At 52.3% G+C, this 27,873-nt stretch overlaps 1 protein-coding gene across 2 annotated transcripts in view; it reads right to left on the bottom strand.

The window, feature by feature from the left end:
* Nucleotides 1-22,042, bottom strand: part of CABLES1 (Cdk5 and Abl enzyme substrate 1) — a 90,178-nt gene extending 68,136 nt beyond the window's left edge. For both annotated transcript variants that reach the window (XM_040984793.1, XM_040984794.1), the window contains exon 1: nt 21,193-22,042. In XM_040984793.1, the coding sequence (XP_040840727.1) occupies nt 21,193-21,977 (785 nt within the window). In that variant the 5' untranslated portion in view covers nt 21,978-22,042. The remainder of the gene's footprint in view (nt 1-21,192) is intronic.
* Nucleotides 22,043-27,873: the final 5,831 nt, after the last annotated feature.

The raw sequence follows: 27,873 nt of genomic DNA, 5'->3' as shown, positions 1-27,873 counted from the left end.
GTCTGGGCAGGGCCCCTGCAGGAAGCACCAGCAAGCTCAGTTGTGCAGCTCTTGGGCCTGCAGCAACCTGAGCGGGAACTAACCACCAACAGCGCACCTGCCTGGCACGGCTCCTTGTGCAGGCTACAGAGTGAGCCAACCCCAACTGCCAACCTCTGACATCAGGTGGGCACAGATCAAAGAGCCTTTGGGGATTTCAGGGGACAAGGCTTTGGGACATCACATTCCTGAAGCAATTCTACCTCCTTGCAAAGGAGTGTGGCCAGAGACCACCGTGGTGGCCAGAGAGAGCCCCCCACGGCAGCATGACTCAGTGCCCACAGTCCTGGGACTCTTTTTTCTTTTTAAAGATCTGTTTATTTTTATTGGAAAGTCAGATATACAGAGACAAGGAGAGACAGAGAGGAACATCTTCCTTCTGTCTGATGATTCACTCCCCAAGTGGCTGCAACAGTCGAAGCTGAGCTGATCCGAAGCCAGGAGCCAGAAACTTCCTCCAGGTCTCCCGCACATGTGCAGGGTCCCAACATGTTGGGCCATCCTCGACTGCTTTTCCAGGCCACAAGCAGGGAGCTGAATGGGAACTGGAGCTGCCGGGATTAGAACCCGTGCCCATGTGGGATCCTGGCATGTTCAAGACGAAGACTTTAGCTGCTAGGCCACCATGCTGAGCCCAGCTCTGGGACCTCTAATGAGTCCATCATCTCTTTGGTTCTCAGTTTCTCCAACAGGTCTGACCTTCGAGGATTCTGGCACAGATGCATGTAATTTCACAGCTGGGCACTGAATCCAGACACAGTGCAAGCACCCAGATGCCACCAGGGCCCCATGTCCTGGTCTCCCTCCCTCAGCTGACAATTCCCGTGCCCTGTTTCTGTGATTGCTAAACAGCCTTTCACAAAAATCAGCTCATGGAGCGAGAGGGTGCAGGTGCAGCCAGCCCCACAAGGTGTCGGCACACAGGCTCAAAGGTCACCTATCCACCCTAGAGGAACCATCTTGATGTCCCCTCTTGAATCGAGAGGTTTCTTTTCCAAGAACGCCAGGCACCCCCAAGCAAGAAGTGTTCCATTCCCCTATCACAATGACTGGGACATTCTTTGCCATCATCCAGATTCCAAGAACACAACCTCAGTGACCAACCAGAGGAGGGCACACACATCAAGGAGCCACCAGGGGCCACATGAACTGAACTCACACTTCTCAACTACTCAGAGAACCTCTAGCCAGCCCTGGAAGCCTGGGCCCTGAGCCAGTGCTGCTCTGCCCATGCTGCAAACTTCTTCCTCCCACCTCCTCATGGTTAGTGAGCAGCTTTCGGAGCATCTGGCAAGCCAGACACAGGTTTTGGGAGTTCTACAAGATCTGACTGCTAAAACGTGTTTAAAAAAAAAAAAAAAAGAAAATACAGGAGATCAGTATTGAGGTATAGTGAGTAGAGCTGACACCTGCAAACCTGGTATCCCACATGGGCACCTGTTTGTGTCCCAGCTGCTCCATTTCTGATCCAGTTCCCTGCTAATGGCCTGGGAAAGGGAACAGAAGATGGCCCAAGTATTGGGGTCCCTACCACTCACTTGGGAGACTGAGATGGAGTTCCTGGCTCCTGGCTTCAGTCTGGCCTGCTGTTGGATGTCACAGCTCTCCGAGATTGCATCAGCAGATGGAAGATCTGTGTCTGCCTCTCCCTAGCCCTGACATCCAAATAAATAATATTTTTAAAAAGAAAAGAAAGCCTATACAAATGAGCATGAGTACTTATCTCATTATCTCAGCAAAGGGCACCTGGGAGACATGCATGTGCCTCTATCCACACAGGGACCTCTCCTTCTATGAAGTGTGCAGTCTGAAGGCACACTCTCCTCCCGGGGACACAGTCTGCTCCTGTTCACCCCTATCAAGTCAAGCAGCTGGCGTCACTGCTAACCCTGCTCACAGGCTGAGAGGCACTCCCGGGACCCCCAGCCTGCTTCATCCACGCAGCACTCCTTGTTCATACACCGTCATGTGCAGCCCCTCTGGGAACCTTCCCAGCTTCACTGGACTCGTCCCCCTATGATGTCTCCACTCTTGCCACTGCATGCCCGTTGCTTTAATATCTCAATACAGGAGACCCTTGGGGAGCAACTCATCTTCCGTCTGTCTCACTCCTTAGGAGACCTCAGCCCCACCCTGGGCTCTGATCAGCATACCTGCAAACAGCACCTACATCTGTCTGTCCAACCTGCCTCAGGCCCCACCCTGCTCAAGTGTCTTTCTAGCTCAAGCCTTGGGGGCCAGACTAAGCCCCCTCAAATCACAAACCCAGAAAGTTTTAAACTGCCATCAGCTACTCCTCCTGTCATATACTCTCATCCACTCCCTATCCCTTTTCTGGGCACTGTCACTGTCCTGCCAGTTTCTGAAAGGACCCGAATCCCCTACCTGCCTGCCTCATCAGCTCTCCTACCCTGTCTTCACCTGCTCCAGGCCTCAGACCTACTTAGGGGTCCCCTGATCTGCCATGGGGTCCCAGAACCACCCTGTGTCCTTAAATAAAACAGGCACATCCTCCTGCATACGTTAGACTCCATCCGGATCCCTCATCGTGATAAGGGTTTGTATACACACACACACACACACACACACACACACACACACACACACACACACACACACACACACACATATTTTCTTCTTAGATGCTTCAGGCTGGGGCCAGTGACACCTGCTGTCTGCCTGTCTTTAGCCAATGCCCTAAGCAAGCACAAACTCATTAGAGAATCCCCCAGAGCAGGGGCAGTCTCAGCTCCTCAGCCAGGACGGGCTTCTCAGCTCTTCCTCGGTGGGCTCTCCTACCATAGGGTTCTGGACACACTGTCGCTGCCTCCACCTGTAGCCCTTTCCCACCCATTCCCCAAGCCTGTGGCTTTTCCTTTCTAGGAACCTAGAACACCTCCTCCTCCAAGAAGTCTTCCCTGCCTCTGAAGCTGGAAACTTGAGTCAGGTCTTCCTATGTGGGTGGCAGTGACATGACTAGTACCCTCACCACTACCTAACCCAGGTTCCACTTGAGCAACAAGCTGTCATCAAGATCAGAGCGGACACAAGCCACTGCTCAGCCCTGGAATGCAACACTTGCCCCATTGTGTTTTCAAAACAGGTCAGAGCTTCCCACAGTTGAGGGGTCTCAGAAGGACAGGCCAGAACCTTCCCCACCTCCAGAGGGCCAAGGTGGGGCTGAGGACCACGTCCACCGCTCCTTACACTTGGCCTTTGGCTGTGATAGCCTCAGATGTTCACACACTCCATGGAGACCTCACTGGACAGGACAGGTGGCTGCTGGAGTGCAGCTGAGGTGCTCAGCTCTGTGCTGAACCTGCGGAAGCACCTGGCAGAAGACAGCTCTACCCAGGTCCTCCCCATTTCCGAACTCAAGAACTCTGCTCCTCCATCATCTACCAAAACAGTTGACCAACTCACACGCCATTGCAAAGTTCTTGTTTGGGTTAATTTCATTCTCCTTCAGCCTTCCAAAGTAACTCTGGACAAATTTCACCTTATAGCTAACTGTCCAGATGATAGAGACGAACACCTTTCTCATTCTTTCCCCACCTAAATGTTTCTCTCCAGATGAAATAAAGCCCACAACACAACACTCTTTTCAGAAAAAAACAACCTTGAGTCTCGCTTGAAGCCACAAGCTTTTGCCTGTGCATGCGTATTATTTATTTTTAAACTTACACAGAGCCTGTTACATGCTCACACAGTCAGATCATCGCCGCCTCGGGTGAGATAAACACAAACACAGAAGAATCACTTGTTCACTGATGAAAAGCATATAGTAATATGGGAATGGAACGGTCATTTTGGGACAGGGCTGTCGCTTTCAGCTGTGTTTACATTCCTAGTGAACTGCTCTTCCTGCTTTCTACTTGTTGAATATTGTGGTTAGTGACAAACTAAGTCTGTGAATACAGAGCAGATTAAAATGGCATCTTTGCAAAAACTGATAAGGAGAGGAGAGCGAGGGGGAGAGACGGAGTGGGTCCTGGGGAAAACGGAGGAAAGTACAGCTGTCTTCTTGCAACTGCACCTGTGTAACGTACCAATCTGTTCCCTTTATGGTAATACTTAAGCGTAGACTGTAAAGAAAGTTATGCATGGTCAAAGGTTTCCTTAAAACACACCCCAAAAACACCTGCTCGTAAGAGAGGTGCCTTTCTCTCTGAATGAAGCAGCAATCTGGTACAGCTGCAGTCCAGGGAGCTTTTATTATTAACAGGAGGTAGATTAGACAAGAATCAAATGTCATGTTAGATAAGAAGGTGATTGTGAATTCAGGCCCGTAATTTTTTTTTAAATGATTTATTTTATTTGAAAGGTAGAAGAGAAAAGAGACAGAGAACCTCCTAACCGCTGGTTCACTCCCCAGATGGCCAAGGCTGGGCCAGGCCAAAGTTAGAAGCCTGAAGTCCACCTGCGTTTCCCATGAGGCTGGCAGGGGCAAGCCTGCAGGGCATCTTCTGCAGCTTTCCACAGCCGAAAGCTGGATGGGAAGCTGAGTAGCCAGATGTGAGCCAACATGGGATGCTGGCATCACAGTCGGTAGCTTAGCCCACTGCATCACAACACTAGTTCTATCTGCATTTTTTAAAATTAGAAATTAACAGAAAGCCCCCACTCCCAGCCAAACCTGGGCCCCTGCAGGCCAAAAGTTTTCAAGATCCTACCCTTAAACAGCAAATACAAGGGTGCTACAAAAAGTTTGTGGGAAAAAATGAAATGTGGTGCAAAAAAGGGTGCAAAACATTTTCAAATCCATCTATACAGGAAAGTTTCAAAAAAGCTCACAGAACATGTGTATAACAATAATTTTTTTAAAAAGCATGAATTTCAATATATTTCGGCCCTCAAGTGAACTTACGTTTGAAAAGCGTTTTCCACGCCCTTCTGGAAGCACCCTGGTAGGAACAGCCTGAGCTGCCTGCCTTCATATTCTGCTGCCTGTATTTTCTCATTTCTTAATGAAGCATCCACCAAAAAGAGAAATCTCGTGCCAGCAGATGGCGAGACAGCTAATGGCAGGAAGAAGATGTGCAGAGAGCAGGTGGGGGCTTCCAGGGAGAGGAGAATACCATCAATTTCCCAAATTATTCTCATGTCATAATTATACCCTCGTGGAAAATAACTCCACACCCCCGGTAATCATTTGCTCAGTCGGCGGGTTGAGGGACCAGGTCAGGCTGTGGGTGCTGCCTGGGACAAGGCTCTCCAGTCCCCAGCCCTGCGGGGCACATCCAGCTGCCTTTTTACTAACATCTGTCCCAGATGCTGGACGTTGGAAACAACAGAGCGAGCTGCAGCTTTCAGCCAAGTAGCTACTAAGGTGGGAGCTGGAATGGCAGGAGATTCCTTTCTGTGACTAATCACAAACTGTCCTGTGACAGCTCTTGCCTGCATTTTGCGCTTCTCCGGGTTTCACAAGTTCAAGGCAGGGACAGTCCAACCCAGCAGGTTTGGTTCACGCGACTGATTGGCTGTCCACTCTGAAATACCCCAGCCCTGATCAAGCTTGGCTTGATTTGCTGACTGCTGACCACAGCTGATCGTCAGAACTGCAGGCATCAAGCTCTAAAGCACATTTTCCGGACCCGAACTGTGCAGCCCAAATGGATCAAAAGGCCTGGAAAATTACAAAATCCCTTCTTGGCTCTGGGCTGTGCAATGACAATCATTTCCCTCATTTATTTGGAACCTTCATTGGATGGGGCTCAGCACGCACTTCCTGAACAGCAATTGCACTAAATGCCCCAACCCTGCCAAGTGCTCAGAGTGTCCACGGGGTGCCAGGCACCCTGCCTGGCTTTGAACTGTGAAGGAATTCACCATGGTCTGCCCTTGGTCCCAAGGGTCATCCAGGTCCTTACCATCTTCAGTTTACAAATAAGGAGATCGAGGGTCAGGAAGGGTTTGTTTTATTTACAAACAGCTCCAAGCAGAGCTGGGATCACAGTCTGGGAAGTCTGGCTCCTGCGGCTGCTCATCCAGCTAAATCCTACAGAAAGCCCTGGGAAGATCGCTCTGCAGATGGCAAGTCAATGTGACTTTGACACCTAACTTTGCCACTTGTGGTGCTTGTCCTCTCGTGGTTCTTGGTTGCTGGCATAGCACAGCAGGAGGGAAGAGACCAGGTGCCATTTCACTGTCCCTCCAAGGTGAATGCTTCCCATGTCACGGTAGGGTCAAGGAACACATAGGCTCACCTGAGGCAGGCCTCTGCACAGCAGAGACAGATGCCTCCCAGGACACCCAATCTAGGGGTGGCTAAGGCACACTGCAAGCACCTTCAGAAGCATCTGCAATAGGTCTGACTGGTCTTCCATCTGCAAGAATGGAGGCTTGCTAAGGACTGTCGTGTAGGCTGATGGCCAGATCTTCTGCAGTCACCCAACATGCATAGCTGATGCTCTCTACTCAGTCAATGACTACCACATTTTGCATTTTTGCCAACCATGATTCCATTCCCCACCCCCAATTTATGTAAAATGTAGTCACAGAGGGAGGAAGCCACAGAGATCTTCCACCCACTGGTTCACTTTCCAAATGGCTGCAACAGCTGGGAAGCCAGGAACCTGGAACCCCATCCTAGAACCTGCACCCATGTGGGACGCCTGCAGTGGATAAATCTACTGTACATCATGCTGGCCCTGACTCCACTGTTTAAATGGTTCCAAACAGTGTTGAAATACTGTCTGGGTGGAGCTCAAAGCCGCTGGTATGCCTTTGGCAGAAAACATGGCTACAAATGTCATTCAGATGAGCGATAGTGCTGCTCTGTGTAAATTCTACTAAAAATCAACAGAAAGTACCAAAAGAACCCCTGGAGCTGGTGTTAAGGCATAGCTGCTACCTACAGCTCTGGCATCCCATCTGGGTGCTAGTTAGGTCTTGGCTGCTCCACTTCTGATCCAGCTCCCTGCTAATGAAGCGCTTGGAAAAGTGTTTGGGCCCCTGCACTCAGGGAGACAGGGATGAAGCTCCGGGCTCTGATCTGATCTAGCCCTGCCTGTTGCAGCCATCTGGGGATGCAGAGGATGAAGATTTTTCTCTCTCCTCTCTTCTCAAATTCCATCTTTCAAATAAAAAATTTAAAAGGCATATTAAACAGAGAAAAGGCTATGTGCCGATCAAATGATGAAAATCAGCTCACCAGTGACTCCAGGAATCTGCTCCTCTATGCACTGCCTCCCTCAGCAAGGCTGTCAAATTCCCCAACTTGGTGTTCACAGCACCATCATGCAACAAACTACAGTGAGACACATGGACTCAACCAGCTAGGAGTTCTGAACTAGAAATCTACTTTCCCAGAGGCCAAGAGAGAGGAAGCTATGGCTCTAGGGAGAACACGGTGTTCATGCCCTCAGATGCTCTGGGCAGAAGCTCAAGCTAGGATCAGTGCAGTGCCAAGGGTCCTCATTCTGTCATCCCAACCAACTCATAGCTCACAAGTCAGTGCAGCCTCTGTTCCCTGGGCCTCGGGGTTCCTTCCTCAGCACATGGGAGAGTCTACCATCTCAGCTGCTGGAGGAGACACAGGAGTATCGCATCCCTGCTAAGCAGTTCTGCCTTCCGTGGTCTCAGCTACTGACAGGTAGCTGTGGACCCAAAATTTGACACGGGAAATTTCAGAAATAAGCAATCCATGGGTTTTAATTATGCACCAAAATATAAAAAATAAAAAGAAAAGAAAATGTAAGTAGCATGATGAGGCCTTGCTCCCTTCAGCACAGGCCTGCCTGGGACATGGTGCATCCCTCTGTCCCGTGTAGCCTTGCTGGGTTTGCAGCCTTCTCTTTCACTCATCATGCAGCACTCAGCTATCATACTAATCGACTAGGTCTCACAGTGCATGTGTTCAAGTGGTCCCTATGCGAAACCCCGATAATGGTTCTGTGATTCATCATTACAAATCTCTTCCTGTGCCTAACACATTAAAACTCCACCATTCTGTACACAGGGCTCAATCTCTACGTGGCAGGCAGCCACTGAGGGTCTTGGAGTATATCCCCCATACTGAAGGACTGGAGGGCTGGGGGTTACTCTACCCAGACCTGTTTGGGGGGACAGGTGGGCCCTCCCCAGTGCATCCATCACTCCACTCAGAGTGACCTCCAGCCACCTGCTGGCATACTCTCTTCTTTTCCAGACTCAGAGTGATTTTCACCAAAACCTGACTGCATCCCAGCCCCGAGCCAACTCACAGAATCAGCTTTCCCGGGGACCAGGTGACCCTCGGACCACTTCTCGAGGAACCCAGGGTGGCCCCTCTAAGGTGGCGCTCAGGGACTGGGGAGGGGAAATGAGGGGCTGGTGGCCCATTCCAACTCATTTTGGAAGACTTCAAACACCAGCAAGAAAAACAATCTGCAGGATGAGGAGACCGAAGCTGAAGCTCCAAACCCAAAATCCATTTCCTGCACACCAGGAGAACATGTGCTGCGAGACACCTAAAACTCTGGGCTCCCACTGCAGGGAGCCTGCACGAGGAACCACAGCTCCACCCTGGGACACTGCATGTCTTCTCTACCCTGCACCTGAAGCAGATGAAAATGGAGCTCCTGGCTCTAGATGCAGCTACACCAAGCTGATTTAACTCCCAGCACTAGCGAGAGATGCCAATGCTAATAAAATGTCACCTCAATTACTTCTGTTTGGGTTATAAAAAGAAACTGGAGACTTTCTCCTCTGGGTATCTCCTGTTAATTGCCATTCATGAAAGTTCTGCTTTCTGGGCCTGCAATGTGGATTATTTTCCCTTTGAAAACATGAAAAAACTTCTAAGATATCAATTGGCACTCCAAATGGCAAAAGGTTTGTTTTCCCACTGACAATCTACAATTGGTGTGAGAGTTTGTGTGAAACACAGGCATTTGGTACCACTTTGGAACAATATAAAATCAAAGCTAAGCACCCATGGACATTTTTTTTTTTTAAATTCCAGGTCCCCCATGCCTGTATCTTACTCATTTCCTTATATTTTAGGCTTGATTTGTGTTTTCCTGGCTCCAAAAAAGCGAAGGTTTCACAGAACAACTATAACACCTCTGCCTGAGCTCTCCAGCTAAACTCTTGCCAACCCTGTGAAATACACACAACAATCATGGGATGATCAGAATGAAATCTATCCTTCCCACTGCTTCCAACTTGTCTGGCCCCTACTACTCACTCATACTTGTCGCATATAGGTTCAGTCTGAAAAATCTGACAAAGCCATTCCATATTCACACAGTAGTTTCCCATCAACAGAGACTGGTAAGGGGCATGGCTATCCCAGTGGAAGCATGCATCAGTATAGAGGCACAGGTGCACCTTCTGGGTCCTAAAACCAAACTCATGCTGCCCAGAACGTCACCATCCTTGTTCCTTAAAAGGTTTCACGTGCCCAAGACCAAGAGCGGCAGGAACATGGTCTCCATAGACAGAGTGATGTGGTAGAAGTCAACTCTCTAAATTCAGCCCCTGGGACACCTGCAAAGCACCAGCAAGGTGTCTGGGATTCAGAGTCACATCAGGTATGGCTAGAATTGTAGCACAGCACATGAAGCTGTCACCAGCAACACATCAACGTGGGCACCAGTTTGTGTCCTGGCTGTTCCAGGTCTGATTCAGCTCTCTCCTAACGGCCTGAGAAAAGCAGAAGATGGCCCAAGAACTCTACCATGGAATACCTTGACCAATCTCTTGGCTTCAGCCTTGTCTAGTCCTCGCTGTTGTGACCATCTGAGCAATGAATCAGTGGATGGAAGATTTCTCACTGTCTTCCCTGCTTTCAATTAAATAAATCTTTATTTAAAAAAAAAAATCACCCCGGGACATATCACAAAGAGCATGCATCCTAGGTCTTGGGATCAGTGATTTGCAGAGCTGATTAGATTAGCTTTTTGCAGCCACACCATGAGGGTCGGGCCTGACCACTCAATACAATCTCCTCCTTTTTCCTGGGAATAAGTGAGTGCTGGGCGACTCAGATCCACCTACAGCCGCAGACCTGGGATGGGAAGCGAGTCCCACACAGCTTCGTAGGCTCAATACACATGCCAAGATGGCAAAAGCCACCAGTTAAAACAGGACAGACACAAGCATGGCAGAAGTATGGTGTCTCCCTGGGAACCGATGTGCCCCAGGAGCTTGCACAGCTGCATGGCACATGGCGGGCATGGCTTCCAGAAGGCATTTTCTTCTCTTGGAGTGTGATGCTCCCTTCAGGTTCCCTCATACTCCAGCACTTGGAAATCAGTTTTAAGTGCAAGTTCAACTAGGAATTGCTTGGGAAACCTCACATTCTTACTCAAGGATGTTTTCATTAATGGACAGAAATTCTGTATCTTTCCAATAAGATGAATGAAAACTGACTTGGGTTATTTTTTGTGTAACTGATAGAATAAACGTTACCTTAGAAGGAACTGCTGGAGTGGCAGGTACTGCAGCTAAGTCACCATTTGAGGTTCTGGTTTCCTTATTAGAGGGCTCCTGATCCAGGTGCCTGCTAGTACACAGCCAGAGGGGCACAGATGAAGGCTCGATCAGCTGGCTTCCTGCCACCCACGTGGTAGACACAGACGCAGTTCCAGGTTTTAGCCGGGCCTATCCCTAACTGTTCGAGTATCCGGGGAGTAAACCATTAGATAAAAGGTGTTCTCTCTCTCTCTCTCTCTCTCTCTCTCTCTCCCTCTCTATCAAATAAAATGCATGAGAGCTTTCTGAAGAAATTTCTAAAACATTGAAATTTTAGGTCACATAAGTTGGAAGTGAATGAAAGTTTGTGGCATTCCTTAAGCACACACATTATTCACTTCTTTGGAAGAAAAAGCAAACCCCCTTGGTACATGATCTCAATCAAAACACTATTTATGATCCCATGGAACTATCACCTCAAGATTAGAGAGGGGCAGAGGACAACAAGAAGACAAGCTTTGGCCTGTCTCCTAGATAGTTGTTTTTCACCCTTGACACAAGGTTGTGCCACACTCTTCTCCCATCCCAGGCTAGCCCTGCTATCTAGCTGGTCTACACCCCAGAATCCCAGGGGTTTCCTTCATGTCCCCCTCTGGCCTTACCTTCCACATCCAACTCAGCTCCAAACTCATCCCACTGCATCCCCGATCTCTGGAGTCCACTTTCTTCTCCTGAGCCCCCTACCCCAACCACCACCATCAGGGTCCCAAGGTAGCCACCACCTGTTACCAGCTGACGCCTACTGCCACCCCTGCCTGCCCAGCCCTGAACAATGGCCAGTCCTGTATACTGCTCTACTCTCAGACCCCAGCTTAGCAGTCACCTCCAGAGACAGCCTTCTTTGACCTGGGGGTCCCTACCACCTAGTGTCAAATCCACTATGGCACTTGTAACAGGCTGACAGGGTCCAACAGACACCACACCTGTTGGCTGTGGAGCCTCTGATTGGACAGAAGCTCTGCCTGCCTATCTCCTATGTGCCCCCTGACCCCATCAGCCCCTCGCTGTTTCCACCCCTGCCTGGGCCACTGCTGTCTCTTGGCAGGAGACTCCCCAGTGTGCACCTGTCCTCTTCCAGCTCATTCCCCACCCATGTGCGAGTCTAGTGGCTAGATGCCACTAGATGTCACTTAGGAAGAGCCAACTTTTGGCTTTATAAGGCCCCTGCCTAATCTTGGGCCTCACTTCAGCTACGGACACCTGTGTTTACTGAGTTTCAACCACTCTGACCTCTTGCTCTTCCTTCGGTCAGGCACCCTCACCTCTCATGGCTACACAGACACCTGCTCCCCTTCTTGGGCAGACTGTTCTCATTCTCTGAAAACGGTGGATATGCTCAGACCTCAGCGTTCTCTTCCTGAGAATCCTCCAGAATTCCACTTGTTTTTTCTCTACCTCCCATCCTAGGCACTAAACAGCCATGAAGACAGGGGACTCAATTCTGAGCTCATCTCCCAGTGCTTACTTAAACAACAAAACATTTGAGTACTTGGAAACACAGCTGAGGGACACGGCGATGCTCTAGGACACAGGTAAGGGACCAGGCATGCGAGGAAGGAGGTCGCTGAGAAAGACAAAGGGAGACGAATCCATCCAAGCTGAACCTAGAAGCTCACCAGCTCCACCTGCACAGGGAGGCCTGGGGAGGGGTGAGCCCCGGGAGGGAGGGTGCGGAGGTGGTTCCAGGGAGCCGCCAACCCCAGTTCCCTGGGCTCTCAGCAGAGCCTCCCTCGGGGCATGGTGTGCCCTGAGAAGCACTGAATGAAAGCTTTGGAGGACTACTTCACAATAAACACACCAGACACGTGCCAGCCGTCCGAAGGTGCAGGCCAGCTGAAGCTCAGGAGGCTTTGCCTTCAGCAGCTGCCCTAAACCGGAAATGAAATCAGATGCACCTAGAAGGTGAGCTGACAGGGACTGTGGGGGTGGGGAGGAGGGAAGGCCTGCCCCCAGGGTTTTGGGTGTCCCAGGTCTGTGCTGGGAACCACCTCTTTTGATGAGTTCTGGCTGTTGCTGCTGCTGATTCAGGTCTGCAGCAGCAGCACCAAGGAAGTGAGCAAAGCGGAAGTGCTGGTGGCACTGTTGCTTTATCCCACACGTCCCTCTGCTCCTACTCAGTCTCAGCACTGTGACTTCTGGCTTTGTCCACTGGAGAGGGACAGGGATGCAGGGTTATCCATGTGGAGAACTGGGCAGTGGTGCTCAGAGATGCCGCCTCCCTGGGGCCTGGTGTGTATCACACACCAGGATGAAGATACAGATGATGGAGGTGAGCAGGGCCAGCTCCCCTGGTGCCTGGTGGGGGGAAGCTTTCCCAGCTTTAGGAGGTGGCTGCCTTCACTGTGTCACTCCCGTCACCATTTTCACTAAGGGCTTCTACCTGCTGCTTGGGTCCACAGGACACCAGGTCCACCCTGACCCTGTAGGGCCTCATCTTAACATACCCACCAAGTTTATACTCTGAAGTCTCACCCAGGAGGACGAGAATGCTGGGTGGCACCATTTAACTCCGCACACACTACAAGGGGAAAAGCTGGAGAGCCAGGACATGAAGCATGGGCAGCAATACAGGCACAGCGCATCCCGAAGCCAGGCAGCTACTGGACGTCCAGGGGGAAAGGTGAGCATCTTGGTGACAGCCAAACGCCACTGCCCTGCCTTTAGACCACTCTTGTCCCTGGCACTGCTCGTACTCCAACCTCCCATTGAGGCCTGGGAACTGAGCTGTCTGCCTCCTTGAAGAGCCCATCTGCTCAGCACCCCCACCTCGGACGGTCCTCCATCTCCCCGAGTCTGTGTGTCCCAGCCCAATGCTGGCCTTCCCAGCACCAGGGCTTGCACATGGATTCATCCAGGGGCCCATGATAGTGACTCCAAAGTGGGGTCTTTACACGCCCTCTTGGTAGCTGAGAAACTGGTCAAGCCTCAGGGCTGAGGAAAGAGTTCCCCATGGGAAGAACTGAGCCCAAACTTGCCATGTGGATGAGAGCAGAGGTGATGGGAAAATTTTTCATCCCCATGCCTGTCCTGGTTTATCATGTGAAAATCAGCTTCCTCCCTGGAGGATGAAGCCCCGGGCAGCCAACTCCACAGCACAGTGTTTCTTTGTACCTTGACTTTCTTTGTGCTTTCGGTGACCTTGAATGACTTGAGCCCACAGATCCAGAATGCAAGGACCAGACCCTAACAATTTCACTCTCCTGAGGCTAACAAATATACAAAAGCAGGAGATTTGGACCAGGAAGGGGACTACAATTTTACAGCATTTAGAGAGAAAAAACAAAACAACAATCCCACTAAGGGATGCAGCTATGGTGAGGTTCTTGATTAAAGTCTCCAACCTAGAACTGGAAGACAGACTTCAAATTCCAGCTCCCTGATTTCATCTACCAAGCTGCCACCACACCACCTTTTTGAAATGACTTGATGTAAAAATCTACAAGACAGTAAGTACACTGTCAGCTGCAAAGCACCCAGGAAATGACTTCAAATGTTATCTGCTGGATAAATCGCATCCCACAAGTGCCTCAAATGCTTAATCTTATTTCCCTTCTCCATGATTCACTCGGCAAGAGCAGACGTTTTCAACTTAATAGATCAGGACTGCCTGACCCCCCCCCCCCCCCGCCCCCCCCCCCGCTCCGCCCCAAGCACCAACGGCTGTTAAAGCAGCAGAGTTTATCTTTTAAGACCTTATATGACCCCTCCCATTCTCCTAAAATTATCAAAGCAGGCATTCCCATTTATAAATAATATTTGTAAATAATGGGCAAAATGCCTTTCAGTTAAAAACCCAGCTTCTGGGTAGACAGTACTCCGGTCTGTTTAGGTGATCTCACCACACTACGTCTCACGCACCCCGTAGCACTGCACCACTCCAAGTCCTAGAGAACCAGTGTTTGCACGCTTGCCTGTCCAAGCTTTCGGTGACTAAATGTGCAGCAATAAACCCCAAACCACATTTATGATAACCTCGTTAAGTATAAACTAGTGTGCAATTATCCAAACAATAAACACAAACAGAAAGGAAAAGACGTCCCAGGAAGTCGATGGATGGCACATTCTTGGAGGCTTCGGGAAACCAAACAAAAACAAAAACACAACATTCCACAGTGTTTGCAACACAAATCTAATGATTTTATGAGGCCTACATGTGATGTCAAGCTTCCAGTGTCTGCAAAGCTGGGTTTTCTAATCGCACATGGGCTGGTACTCAACAGGGAGAGCTGGAGGCCTTGGTGACCTTGGGGGCAATTCTCATCACCAGCATTCAGATTCTAACCAGAGCTTTGGTGTGTAACATCCTTCAATAATGCCATTTTGCTAATCCCTTAAAGGGGACCATAGGACAAAAAAGTGTATGGCACTGTCTCTGGTGCCCAGTGGGGCTTGGTGTCCTGTATCTTGAGGGCCCATTGCTGCATATTATTGTAAACCATGGTGGCTAAGACGGGGGGTAAGGTGCATTTAGCAACATCCACATCCTGGATGTATCCATCTCCAAGCCCTGACCACTGGGAAGGCCAGCATTAGGCTGGGGCACACAGACTCAGGAGATGGAAGATCCATTGGAGGTGATGAGCAGGTGGCTCTTCAAGAAGGTAGACATCTTTTGGGTAATTCGTTTCCTGGGCCTCAGTGAGAGGAGGCTGGGAATGTCTCATGGAGCCCTGGGCACAGCTTCAGTAAAGTCAGCATAGGGACAGGCTTCACAGGCTACCTCAGGGAGCAGCTGATGGCAATGGCAGTGGTATGGCAGTGGTGTGGCAGTGGCATGGCGGGTGGGAACAACCAAAGGAATCTAAGATGGGCAGGATCAGAGGTGGGTTTTGGAAAGGCCCCTCTGGCAGCCTGTAGGGAAAGGATGGTCAGCCTCTTAGAAGAAGCCTGAACCAGCCAGGGCCAGAGCCAGGGCCAGCAGCAGGTGGCAGGCTCCTCCTGAGAAGCCCCGGAGTAAATAGCTCAGGACATTGCATAATCATGAACATAGCCACTCCAGTCTGTTGCTGTAGCCCAAATAGAACCAAAGGCAGCACATGCCCTGGCCGGCAGGGCTGCTTCCAACATGATGTCGCGTATGCACAATGGACAGGTAACTCGAGGATGGAGCACATGTTCTCTGGGGGAAAAAGGATTAGCAAGCCCACTGCACAGATGAGAACTCAGAGTAAACACACTCCAGAGCTGCAGACTCCACTCCTTGAGGTGCCAGGTTCATCTTCCTGCTGCTCTGAATCACACAGGGCCCTGCAGGTGATGAGGTGGGACTGAGGCAGGAGATGCTGGAAGTCAAGAGAACCTGTTTCCCAGATCTGGCCTCTGGGCCCCTCCTGCAGAGAGATACGCCCTGGGGGACAGCCAGGGAGCACTCTAAGAAAACCATAGTGCACAGGGAAGCTCTGAGGTCACCCAGGGCAACTGCCTGTTGATTTCCACCATCCAACAGGACAGGCTGGCTTGTGACTTCTCTCTCTGCTGCATCTAGCATGGTGGCACCTCTTTTTTTTTTTTTTTTGAAGATTTATTTATGTTTATTGGATAGGCAGATTCACAGAGTAAAGGAGAGAGAGAGATCTTCCATCTGTTGGTTCAGTCTCTCAAAATGACCATAACGGCTGGTGCTGAGCTAATCTGAAGTCAGGAACCATATGCTTCTTCGCAGTCTCCCATGTGGGGGTCTTTTCTAGTTCTCAGTCCAGGTCTGACCCCTCATTGTCCAAGAGCACAAGAGCGGAAGCCCATCACCAGTGCCTACCCTGCCATCCAAGCTGAACGCTACTACTGCTCATCTAGTTCTTCTGCAAGGTTACCCAGTGCCAGGCCACTCAGTGGCCCACAGGACTGAGACACCCAGCAGGCTAGGCCTGCAGAGCCCAAGCCCCAGCCCTTTCCTTCACTCTCCCAAGGCACAGAACTCCTTGGCCTGGCAGGGAATGCTGACCCCACACCAGGTCAGCGGGCTCACCCATACTCCTTCTCAACCTGCCCTTGACCCTCTCACACCTGGCAACTCTTCCCAAAGTGAGGCAAAATCCAGGCGTAAGTCTGGTGTGCCAGCAGCCAGGTAGGTGGTGCGCAGCGTGTAGAGGTCTCTACCACCCTGCCCACAGAGAGAAAGCAGCATGAACTTCCTGTCCTCCCCATACACTGGCCAGCACTGAGCATTCTTCCTAGGTGCCTCGAAGCTCATCCATACAACAGACTGTGACTGCGAGGAGGGGAACAGTGGGACCAGCCAGGGCTGCCCCTGCCATCACTGTCACTCTCTGAACGCCTGCTGGGGCTCAGGCTGTGCCCGCTAGCTGCTGAAGAGCTTCAAGTCCTTGACCGACTTGCAAGGCCCAGAGGCAGGTGCCTCAGCAGCTGGAACACACACAGTACTGGTGTCCCAAAGTCACAGCAAGGCAATGACAGAGTGCTGTGGGAAGGTCAGCTCTGGCTTTCCTTTCAGGGAACACTCTGAGTCTGTAGTTACCAAAACAGGGACCTGGTTTCTCCCTCTAGAGAGGCGGGGCTGAGTGACAGGGAGAAGGATGAACATGGCATGAATGGCATTAAAGCGAGGGGCTTCCAGTCTCTGAACTCCAGACCCCCCACCTTGCCTTAGGACAGGCACGGGGTGAAGCATCACTTCTGAGTGTGGTCCACCTGCATCCCAGGGAGCCGGATGAGCTGTACAATCTGCCTTTTCAGAGACCCCCAGGTGCCACTCAGCACACTGACACCAAGAGGCCCAGGCTCCAGCAGCCTTCAATGAGGACCACAAACAGTCAGCTAGGGGCAGTGGGGGATGGGCGGGAAACCCTACCAAGGCTCTCCCAGGCATGGGGCACCCAGGAAGGGTCCAGCCCACCCAGGATCAGACAGCCACCTTGGTGGAACAAGCATTAGCACCAGAGGCATGGGGCACTGGCTCACGACATGCCCTTCTCCCACTTATGACCTCATTGTCCACATATTCCACATGAACCCAGGTGATTTAAAAATACTCCAAGGGAGCCAACGCCAAGGCAGAGTTGGTTAAACCTCAGCCTGCATCCCACATGAGTGCCGGTACTCGTCTCAGCTGCCCCTTTTCTGATCCAGCTCCCTACTAATGTACCTGGCAAAGCAGCAGAAGATGGTTTGAGTCCTTGGTCCCCTGCATCCATGTGGGAGACCCAGAAGCAACTCCTGATTCCCAGCTTTGGATCAGCCCAGCTCCAGCCACTGTGGCTATCTGGGGATGGAAGACCTGTCACTCCACCTCTCCTCCTCTCTTTGCAAATCTTTCAAATAAAAGTAAAATAAAACTTACCAAAACAAACAGACAACAACAACAAACCCAACAACACCCTCGCCCCTATACACCCCAGGTGGCAACCAGGTAAGTTCACCTGGGTTTGATGCTAGACATCTGGCTGCCAGCTGTTGCAAGCCTCAAAACACAGCCTTATAGATTTATACTCCTTGTCACCCATTAACACCTTCCTGTGTCCCAAGAGCTGAGAAGAAACGAGAAACAGGAGAGGGTATGAAGCTAAAAGGCCTTTGTTTATTTGAGTCTGCTGGTTACCCTAAAACAGGGGTGGGGAAACATTTTTTCTGCCAAGAGCAATTTGGATATTTATGACATCATTCATGAACTACACAAAATCATCAGCTTAGAGATTAGCCCGCTATAGATTTATTGAGTTCCAAGTCCGACCTGCCATTGCCTTGACAGGGCCAGAACAAATGATTCTGCAGGTCCTGAGACAGTGAGTGGGAAGCAGCCGCAAAGCTGGGGATCATAACAGGCTGAATTTGGGGGAATACTTGGGAAAGGGAGCACAGGCTCACCCCCATGGAAATGCCCTGCTGCTTTCTTGGCCAATGTGCACAGCCAACAGCTTGCTGTCTGTGGACCTACTGTGTGCAAGGCATGGTAACATGCTGGGGTGGCAAAGACACAGCCTCCCGCTCTGGGCAGAGCTGGGTGTGGTTTCTCAGACTGCCCAGTGTCTGGGTCCACCTGAGGTCTCTCTAACTGGGACATGCTACACAGGTGGCTGTGATGGTGAACAGGGACAGACGTCAGGTAGCTTGCCCCCATGCGTGGTATAATCAGTCCCTTGACATAGCTGCCAAGATGTGCACGCAGAAATGACCCTATTGTATTTCTAGGTCTGGAAGTCCGAGAGATTCACTGATGAGTTTTCCAAGTGTTCAGAAAGGACGGCAAGATATTTTGTGGCAAAATCCCAACACTCCCATGGTCCCAGCAAGCCTGATGCAGGAACATCATTTAGGGAGAAGGGCAGGCTTCAGATCTAGGGCAGCGGCGGTGCTTTTCAAATGCTCACTAGTGGAAGCATCACCTGGGGACCTTGCTAAAATGCAGACCTGGACTCCAGTGGACTACAGGTGGCTAGAAGGCCTATTAAAGACCTTCCAGGGTGTGGGTTCAGAACCTCTATGTGTGTGTGATTCATACAGAGAGAGAGAGAGAGAGAGAGGGAGAGAGGGAGAGAGGGAGAGAGAGAGAGAGAGAGAGAGAGACAAAGAAAGCTCCTTTGGTCAGAACTGGGCCAGATCTAGGTTAGGAGGCCAGGCCCACAGCTTTTGCCTTCCTAAGGTGCTGTTTCTCAGGAACAGAGCCCAAGCCGGACCCAGGACATGCTGAGATGGGATGAGAGTGTCTCAAGAGACATCCTCATCACGGAGCAAAAGCCTTGCCGCTGGAGTTTAGAGCAGCAACATTCCGTGGAATTCCTCAAATAGCAAGCAAGGACTCTAAGGAAAGCATAATTAAACCTCATCCCAGGGAAGCTTCATGAAGCACCGGATGGAACTACACCGGCTGGCAGTTTCCTAAAAGGAGGCACAACACACAACGGACTCCAACCAGGTCGGCCCTGGCCTTGTTCCTGTGGCCTGTGCCCTAAACCACAGTTTGTCTAGGCAGGTGCAAGAACTCAGTGATCAGAAAGCTGCGGACAATGTTCTTAAAAGCATCCTAGGCTCAGCTAAGCGCACTGCCACTCCCCAGCCAATGCAGCCTCTCTTAAAAGGTCCTTCTTAAAGCGATTTCACTCTATGTTTCCCTTCTCTGGACTTCAAATCAGATGCTGTGGGTAGCTGTCATCTTTTAATAAAATGCCCATCAAAGCTGCCCGCAAAGGACTATCTAGAAATAGTTACAGCACTGTGACCGTCAGGGGAAGGGGAGGCTCACCCACCAACTACCTCATCTCCCTGGGTTCTGGCGGCAGGCAGGGCAGGAAGCAGCTGAAAGGTTCCGAGAGCAGTGCTAGTCAGGAATCCCAACTAGAGCCCCCAGGCACCGGGACACGGGTGTCCTGGACAAACACTGCCAGCTCACCTAAGTTACAGCTACTCTCGGCACACGCACACATCGCTCTATCAGGAGGACACAGGCCAGTCCCGCACACGGGTTTACAACAACACGAATGTTTATTATAACTCCAGTCATGACCCCTCTGACCGATGGACCTCGACTCCCACATCGGGGCTAGTGTCCAGCAACATCCAGCTGCCTGCCTGGAAGCTGCTGTGTGCTTGCGCACACTCACTCACCCAGAGGCAAGGGATTTCCCTGCTGGCTGTTGACCGGCCACTGCACACTGCCTTGCCCTGACAAGGACTGCCAGAGCAGCTCGGCCACCTGTGCCCCACGGTGTCAGTTCACCCCTGCAGTTCCAGGGCTGCTGCTCCCAGCCCCACAGCAGCCCTGGGATCCTGCCCTGTGCACTGCAGACCAGGCACCATGGTGATTTCACCCACTAGGCACCCTTCTGGACCAGCTGGGCTTGCTCGCCCCCCTGGGTTCTTGGGGGTATTGCAAGTGAAGTTTACTCAGCTCAGAGCCAACCTGGGCTTCGGGTGGGCCTTCCCCAACACAGGCTGGACAGAGATGCTGTTTCTGCCCCTCGCCATGCCTGCACAATGCTCCCTTCCCACGACTGGGGAAACTGAGGACCCAGGAGGCTGAAAGAACTGTGAGTGGAGACCCTCACGGGGCAAGGAATCTTGCAGTAGACAAGGCCAAGGAGCCCCTCTTCCCCCCACTCGACTCCTACCAGCAAGCGGCCCAGAGTTCCAGGCATTGATTAAGGGACCTAACACCCTCAGACAACAAGCTAACAAGAAGCTCTTAACTGATTCAGACACACTTCTAGAGGACCACCGAAGTCCGATCTCCGCCCTGCCATGCCCACCCCCGGGGGTCTCCGGAGGTGGGGCTGGCACAAAGATTTGAAAGAACATAAGGCTTCACAGAAAAGCAAAAGGCAAATGCCAACAAGGTCTTTGCCCGAGCTCCGCTGGTGGGAGCTGCTCGGGAGAGATTAATGCATGTTGGCTGCACGTGGACACCCGCGCGGCACCTGGCCGCAGACCCCACCCACTGCTCCCCTTCGCGCCCGGCCGCGTTGCGCCGCACCAGGGGAGCGCGCGCCGGGTCTGCACCCGCGAGCATAAACTTTGGGGGTGAGCGGGTGGGCGCATTTTCAGCAGCAGCTGCTTTCGGGGGTGCCGGACGTGGGTACCCACGTGTGACCACTCACTCCCTGTGGACTCCCCTACCTTTCCTTTTCCGTGCCCTTTAGTGGCTTGATATTAGAGCTAGCAGTTCAGGCCCCGGGCGAGGCGTGAAGGTGGGTGGGAGCGGACAGAACCGCACGGCGAGGAGCGCATCGCGTCCGGGACACTCACCGGGACCTCTGCAGCTGCTCGAATGCGCTGGTGCTGCCGCCCTGGCTGGGCTGCTCCAGGGGGCAGTAGTTCTGCGAGGTCTGCCTGGAGAAGGCCATGGGCAGGATTCCCTGAGTGAACGAGTTGAGGCGGCCCCGACTGCCGCTCGCGCTCCCGGGAGTCCCGGAACCCAAGAAGGCTGCCGCCGGCACCTGCACGCTGGTAAAAGCATCGTCCTCCTCCAGTTCCTCCTGCCCGGCGTCCCCGGGCCCGTCTGGCGGCTGCGGCGAAGCACAGGCGGCGGGAGGCGCGGGCCGCGGCAGCTGCCACTGCTCCCCTGAGGCGCGGCCGGCGCCCAGCGCGCTCGCGAGCGCCCGCGTCGCCCCGGGACCCGGCACGGTGGCGTGGCCGCCCGGAGTCAGGGGCGGCGGCAGCAGCGAAGGCTGCAGGAAGCAGGGGCCGCCCCGCTCGGCGGCCGCCGCCAGCAGGCTGAGCCGAGTCCTCGCGCCGCAGGCGCTGCCGGCGCCCGGCTTGGCCGCGCCGCCCTCGTCGCCGCCGCCGCCGCCGCCCCACTCCTCGTCCTGCAGCGGTGGCCGTCCGTCCAGCGAGATGTTGGTGAGGAAGGAGAGCGCAGCCTGGCGCCGCCGCGGGTCCACGCGCGGCTTCCGGGGGGGATCGGGCGGCTGCGGCGGGGTCGGCGCGGCGGCCGCTGCAGACTCGGGCTGCGGCTGCAATCCGCTGGCGCCCGCGGCGTCGGTGCCGGCGCTGCCGCTGCGAGCGACCGTGCTGGCAGCCGCCGCCGCCATTGTGTCCGTCTGCGGCGGGATTTCCGCGAGACGGGAGAAGCGAGCGGCGCCGAGTGCTAAGCGGCGTGCGCGAGCGCCGGCGACCCGGGCTGGGCAGGGCGCGGGGCGCGGGCGGCGTGCGCGGCGGCCCGGCCCCCCTGCGGGCGGGCCATGCCGGCCCCGGTGCTCGGGCGGGGGGCGCCGCGGCCCGCCCCACGCGCGCCCCGGGCTCGCTGCTGCTGCTGCTGCTGCTGCTGCTGCTGCTGCTGCTGCTGCTCGCGGGCTGTCCGCCTGCTCGCCGCTCCCCTGGCCGGTGGGTCGCGCGGCCCAGCGTCCGTATTTATAGGTGCGCGCGCCCAGCGCTCGCGCTCCGAAGCGCTCCTTGCAATAACACGGGGTCACGTGTGGGTAAAGAAACCTGGGAGGAAAACAAAAGCCGCAGGCGCGGGAGGCGAAAGGGCCGGAGAAGAGGAAGAGGAGGAGAAGGGCGAGCCGGGCCGAGCGCGCGGAGGGGCGGGGATCTGTCGGCCTGTCCCGGACGGCCGTCCAAGCCGCCGCCCGCCGATTGTGGCAGAGTTGGAAGTGCACGAGGGCCGGCGGGAGCCAGGTGCGGGAGGCGAGCACGTGCGCTCAGCACGCTGGCGCTGGGAACCAGGGGGGTGCGTGCACAATCCTCGCTATCAGGGCGTGCGCCTGTTGAGTCTGCGAGATGATGGTGTGAACCGCGAGCCAGTTAACCCGACCCTGTTTTGCCGGGGGGAGGGGCGGGCAGAACTGGGCGAATTGGCCGGTCCTTACTACTGGTTACCGGGTTGGGTCTCCTCGGTGGAGAGCCCCACCTTAGGGCTGTCGCCCACCATTCAGGTTGTGTGTTACTCGTTCGCAGGCCGCGCGTGGCAACCCTGGCAGACACCAGAAGCCGCTTTTGGACCTGCACGGGAGGTCCAGCACGTGGTTGACACAGCCCCATGCACTGTGCGGGTCATTCTTCATCCGCCTCCTAGCAGTTTGTACTTCCACGTTCAGGAAAGATCACTTCATCCCCTTTGTCACTTGGCAGACTTTTGTAGTATTTAAGCACTCCCCTCCCCAATACACAAGCTGGGACCAGTAGACATCGTGACCCTTTTAACTATTATTATTTCATAAACAATACCACGTCTAATACAGAGATGGGCTTCCCCGAGCTCGGGACGCGATTAACCCTCGGAGTTCTCTGCGGTTTCCATGGGCTTGAGGGGCAGTTGCAGTCCCCTCTGCAACAAGCCGCTGGCTGCGCTGGGCTTGGGGCTGGAGGCGTTCCGTAAGAGTCAGCCCACGCGTGCCTGTTCCCTCTGGGTGATTTAAATGACTTAAGCCAAAGCAGTGAGAAACCGTTGTCACATTGCATTAAGCTCTGTGACGCCAGGGAAACCTTGCCACAGTGTTTTGGGAGGAGAAGCAATGTGCTTGAGACCAACGGGTTCATTTAATTAAAGCTTTCCATTTAGCCCGGAACTAATGGGTAACTCTGCGTTGAAATTCCACTCCATTTCAAGGGCAGCAAAGTAAGTTGAGACACAGTGGTCAGTAAGGTGGAGTAGGAGATAGAGGGGTTTCAAGTTACAGCGGCCCAGGACAGACTGGGCACCGGGCCCTCCCCGGGAACAATTGTTCATACTTTATTTGGTGCCATTTTTAGGCCTTTAGGAAAAGTGTGAGCCTGGTGTCTCTTTATAACAGCCTTACAGCTGCTAAGTCAACGCTTAATAACCAGCTCTGGGAAATTTCGTCAGCCTTGTAATTACTTTAACTACCTGGAAACTGGCTCGTCTGTCACCGCTGCCTTAATTTACAAGACCGCTGGCCTGGTCGTGCTGGCTGATGGTGGTAGAGGAAAAAAAGCCATCTGGGCTCCAGTAAACACAATAATAATAATAATAATTTTATTACCAAACTATAAATGTGAATTGCAGAACATAAAGCAAGGAGGAGCCAGAAAGAAGAAAAAAAAAGTAGCACTAACAATCTCCCGAGGAAACAACTTAAACTGTTGATTTCTGTCCTGTGTGTGTTGTTAAGCAAAAGCTCAATGGAGTTGTCTGCATCTTGAGAATTCTACCTGCTGGGTTGTGACGTCTCTCCTTGTGGGATGTTCTGCAGCCTCACTTTCGCGTCAGCACAGTGTTCCATTGGCTGGAGCGGCTAAGCTATTAAACTTGTGCATTTAACAATCTGGTTTCCATGTTGCTGTTAGAGAGTGATATTGACATTTTCTTCGATTTCCAGGTCTTGCTACTTCTGGTAGTATTTTCCTTGGTTTAAACGGTTTCCTTAGTTAAACAAATGTCAGCTCCTGTTCCCAAGGCTCCCTGCCTGGGCGATGGTTCTAATCTGCCACTGTAAGTGTCATATATGCAAACTAAACCTCAATTGCTTCTGTGGTCCCCTGATGGGAATCTTGAATAATTTATTGTCCATCTACCAGGTGCCGGCCACAGTGATTATAACAACTTAGGAGCGCCCTGGGTTGTTGATGGTAGGGACATCACCGCTGATATTTCATCCACAAGACTTGGGAAAATTAAAGAACAGATTTGAGTCATCTGGCACATTACGTGGCAAGACCAGCACGCAGAGGTGTGACTTAAAGAAGTCAGGCATGTGCTTGCGCCCTCTGCTGGTTAGCACGGTTTATGGGGGGGCAGCCTTTATGCTACGAAATTGACTTTACCCTAGAGGAACTACTATAGACTTTGGGGTAAGAGAATTTGGAGTTAGACCCAGCGCGGTAGTCTAGTGGGTAAAGTCCTCACCTTACATGCGCCAGGATCCTATATGGGTGCCAGTGTGTGTCCTGGCTGTTCCACTTCCCTTTCTGTCCCTCCCTGCTGTGGCCTGAGAAAGCAATTGGGACCCTGCACCCATATGGGAGACTGGGAAGAAGCTCTGGGCTCCTGGCTTCACATTGGCTCAGCTCCGGCCATTACTGCCACTTGGGGAATGTACCAGCAGATAGATCTTTCTCTCTGTCTCACCTTTTCTCTGTAAATCTGACTTTCCAATAAAAAATAAAATTCATCTTAGAGAGAGAGAGAATTGGGAGTTTAAGAGCAAGTCACTCAGCCTTTGCTGAACCCGGTTTGCTTTGTGGGTCGTGTGGTACCCTTGAGGCTGCACAAGGAGCATTTTACAAACCTGAAAGTACTTACTGAAACATTACTTGAGGCAGGCATTTTTCCATCTCTGACTATGTCTGGGTCTGACTCCTGGCACAGCAACAGGCTATAGCTCCGTGCTAACACAGAGCCAGGGAGCCACTACTGATGGCCGATGCCACCGAGGTTGGTCCTGTGCCTGGCTGTGAGCTATTGCCCCTGGACCCCTGCATGCTACCTGGTGGGCGTGGCTCACAGCTTCCAGCCCTGTGTGCCGATCAGTGTCTTACATAGTCTTTGGTGGGTGGGGGGACTTCCAGAAGATGCCTTCCTGGCCTCCTGTCCTTAGCCATGAACTTGTAACTTGTGCATAATAAAGCAGACATTCCTCACCAGCTTCTCTCAGTGGTTCACACCATCACCTCACATTCGTGACCTTGGGGCCTGCTGGCAGGTTTAACCCCCGAGACCTGGCCAGCCCCAACCATGGTAGGTATCTGGGGACTGAACCAGTAGATGGAAGTGCAAATGCTAGCTTGTCAGTCTGTCTCCCCGCCTCAAGAAAAAAAAAAATTGTCATTGGTTATGTATGCTATCATAATCTATTTAATCCCTGACTTGTTCCAAGGTCACTTATTTTTCAGCCATTTTATTTGTTGGCGTGAGGGCTCGGCACCCTGTACCCACATGGAAGAACTGTATGAAGCTCCTGGCTCCTGGCTTTGACCTGGCCTTTGCCGGGGAGCCATCTGGGAAGTGAACCAACAGGTGGAAGATCTCTGTGTTTCTCTCCTTCTCTCTGTATAATTCTGCTTTTCAAAGGAATAAATAAATAATAAATCTTTAAAAATGAAAAAAAAAAAACAGCAAAGCTTGGCTGCCAGCCACTGGCTCCACCCGTCCTTTGCTTTCAGATCGTGCCTTCTCCCACTGTCTCCTGAGAACCTTCTTTGATGCTTCAACTCAAAATTTGTGTAATAGTTTGATAGATTACTTTGAAAGATCATTTTTTTAAAGAGAATCTGTAAGTAGTCTCTGGCTCTTTACAAATGATAAAATTTCAGTGGAACAAGAAGTCTGAAGCTCCAGGTATAACAGCAGACATCACTTGGAACGGAAGTGGAGGAGCCGGCCTGTGATGCCAGCATTCCCTAGGAGCCCGGTTGGAGCCCAGCAGCTCTGATTCTGATTGGCTCCCTGCTGATGTGCCTGGGAAGGTTGGGGAAGGTGACTCAATTAGGCCCTTACCACCCACGTGTTCTGGGCTCCTGGCTTCCAGACATTGGCCATTTGCAGGAGTGAACTGGGGTATAGAAGATTTGTTTTTCTCTCCCTCTTTTTCTTTCATTCTTTCAGATTAAAAAAAAAAAAACCTCCTTTCAAGATGGTGGAAAAACATAACAGAAGTACAAACAAGGCTTTAAACTCGGACACATTCCAGGGCTCTGATGCCAGCCTAGGCTCTCAGATGTGGTGACCTTGTAACGTCTCCAGTTTGGACAAGTTGTAAGCTTTTTGCCTTGATAGCTTCTTCTGCCAAGGTAGAGTTAGCACTGTTTTACCCATGGAGTTGTGAGGATTACAATAATACAAGTTATGTAACTGGCAGAGGCTGTGGCATTCAGCGGGGGGCGATTGGAAAAAAGGCACAACATAGAGGACACACATGAGAAAGGTCGGGCTGCTTTAAGCTCCGGGTTTTTGTAGTTTCCCTTGGTCCTGCCAGGCAGAAAGGAGTGCCAGAAATGTCAGCTGTCATCTCCTGTTCATATCAGATGTATTTCGCATGCGTTCCATCAGGCTGCAGGCTGCTGCCTGCCGAGGGAATACACAGCGGCAGACTGGGCCGACCCGGGCACAGGCACTCCGCCCCAGAGGCACCTGCTGCTTTCCTTAATGTGGTCAGAGTCGGAGCCACTGAAATCAGAAGCAGGGAATGGCTGAGGGGTGGCCCTCTGTGCCCCTGGCACATCCCCGTGGACCTCATCTCCCCATGGGGATGTGTGGTCACCTCTGCTGGTCCGGGGGAACACACAGGGGGAGGGAGGCTGCGATGGGGTCAGGGGAGGCCTCCTGTTCCACTTTATGATGTGGCATAGATACCTCAGTTTCCCCGGGATATCTGACATCAGACACCCCTGTTTAAATAAGTGCTCCCTAGCAGTTGAGGAGCATTCGATGGAATGAGTCATATGCAGGCCCTTTTGGCAGCTCCGACGATGTGACTTACTCGTTCGGCTCGTTTCAGTCCTCCCTGAATGCCAACCCTGTGTCAGGTTAGGATTATGCTCTGCAAGCACCGAAAGAGAACAGTATCGCGTGATCTGACCCTGGCATCCTCAAGCTAATAGCAGCGAAAGGCATATTAGGACTTGTGTGTTCCCGGAACGCAGCAAGCGCTTTTCTAAGAAAACTGTGCGCCCGAGGTTTGGCTGTGCCCGGCACCCTCCCTCTGAGGAGTGGCTGTTGCCACCTTCGCCTCCAGAACCATCTGAGACACTGTGGTCTCTCTGCATGGGTGAAATGCCATGGGGTCGCCATGTCCTGCCTCTTCCTGCCGAAGGACCTGCCCTGCCCTCAGTGAGTGACCCCAGCAGCTCCCCACTGGACCCCGACACTGGAAGAAAGAGGAAGAGGAAGGTTTGCCTGTGGCTCCTGCCTAGCATGCTGATGGGCTCTGGGCTTTTAGAACTTGAGTTCTAAGAGTTCTGAAAGGGCCAGCACAGTAGCTTAGTAGCTAAAGTCCTTGCCTTGCACACGCTGAGATCCCATATGGACGG

This window comes from Ochotona curzoniae, unplaced genomic scaffold (assembly GCF_017591425.1).
Source record: "Ochotona curzoniae isolate NIBS_2020 unplaced genomic scaffold, NIBS_Ocur_1.0 contig_43, whole genome shotgun sequence".
NCBI classification, from domain to species: Eukaryota; Metazoa; Chordata; class Mammalia; order Lagomorpha; family Ochotonidae; genus Ochotona; species Ochotona curzoniae.
This window is presented reverse-complemented; position numbering and strand designations above follow the sequence as displayed.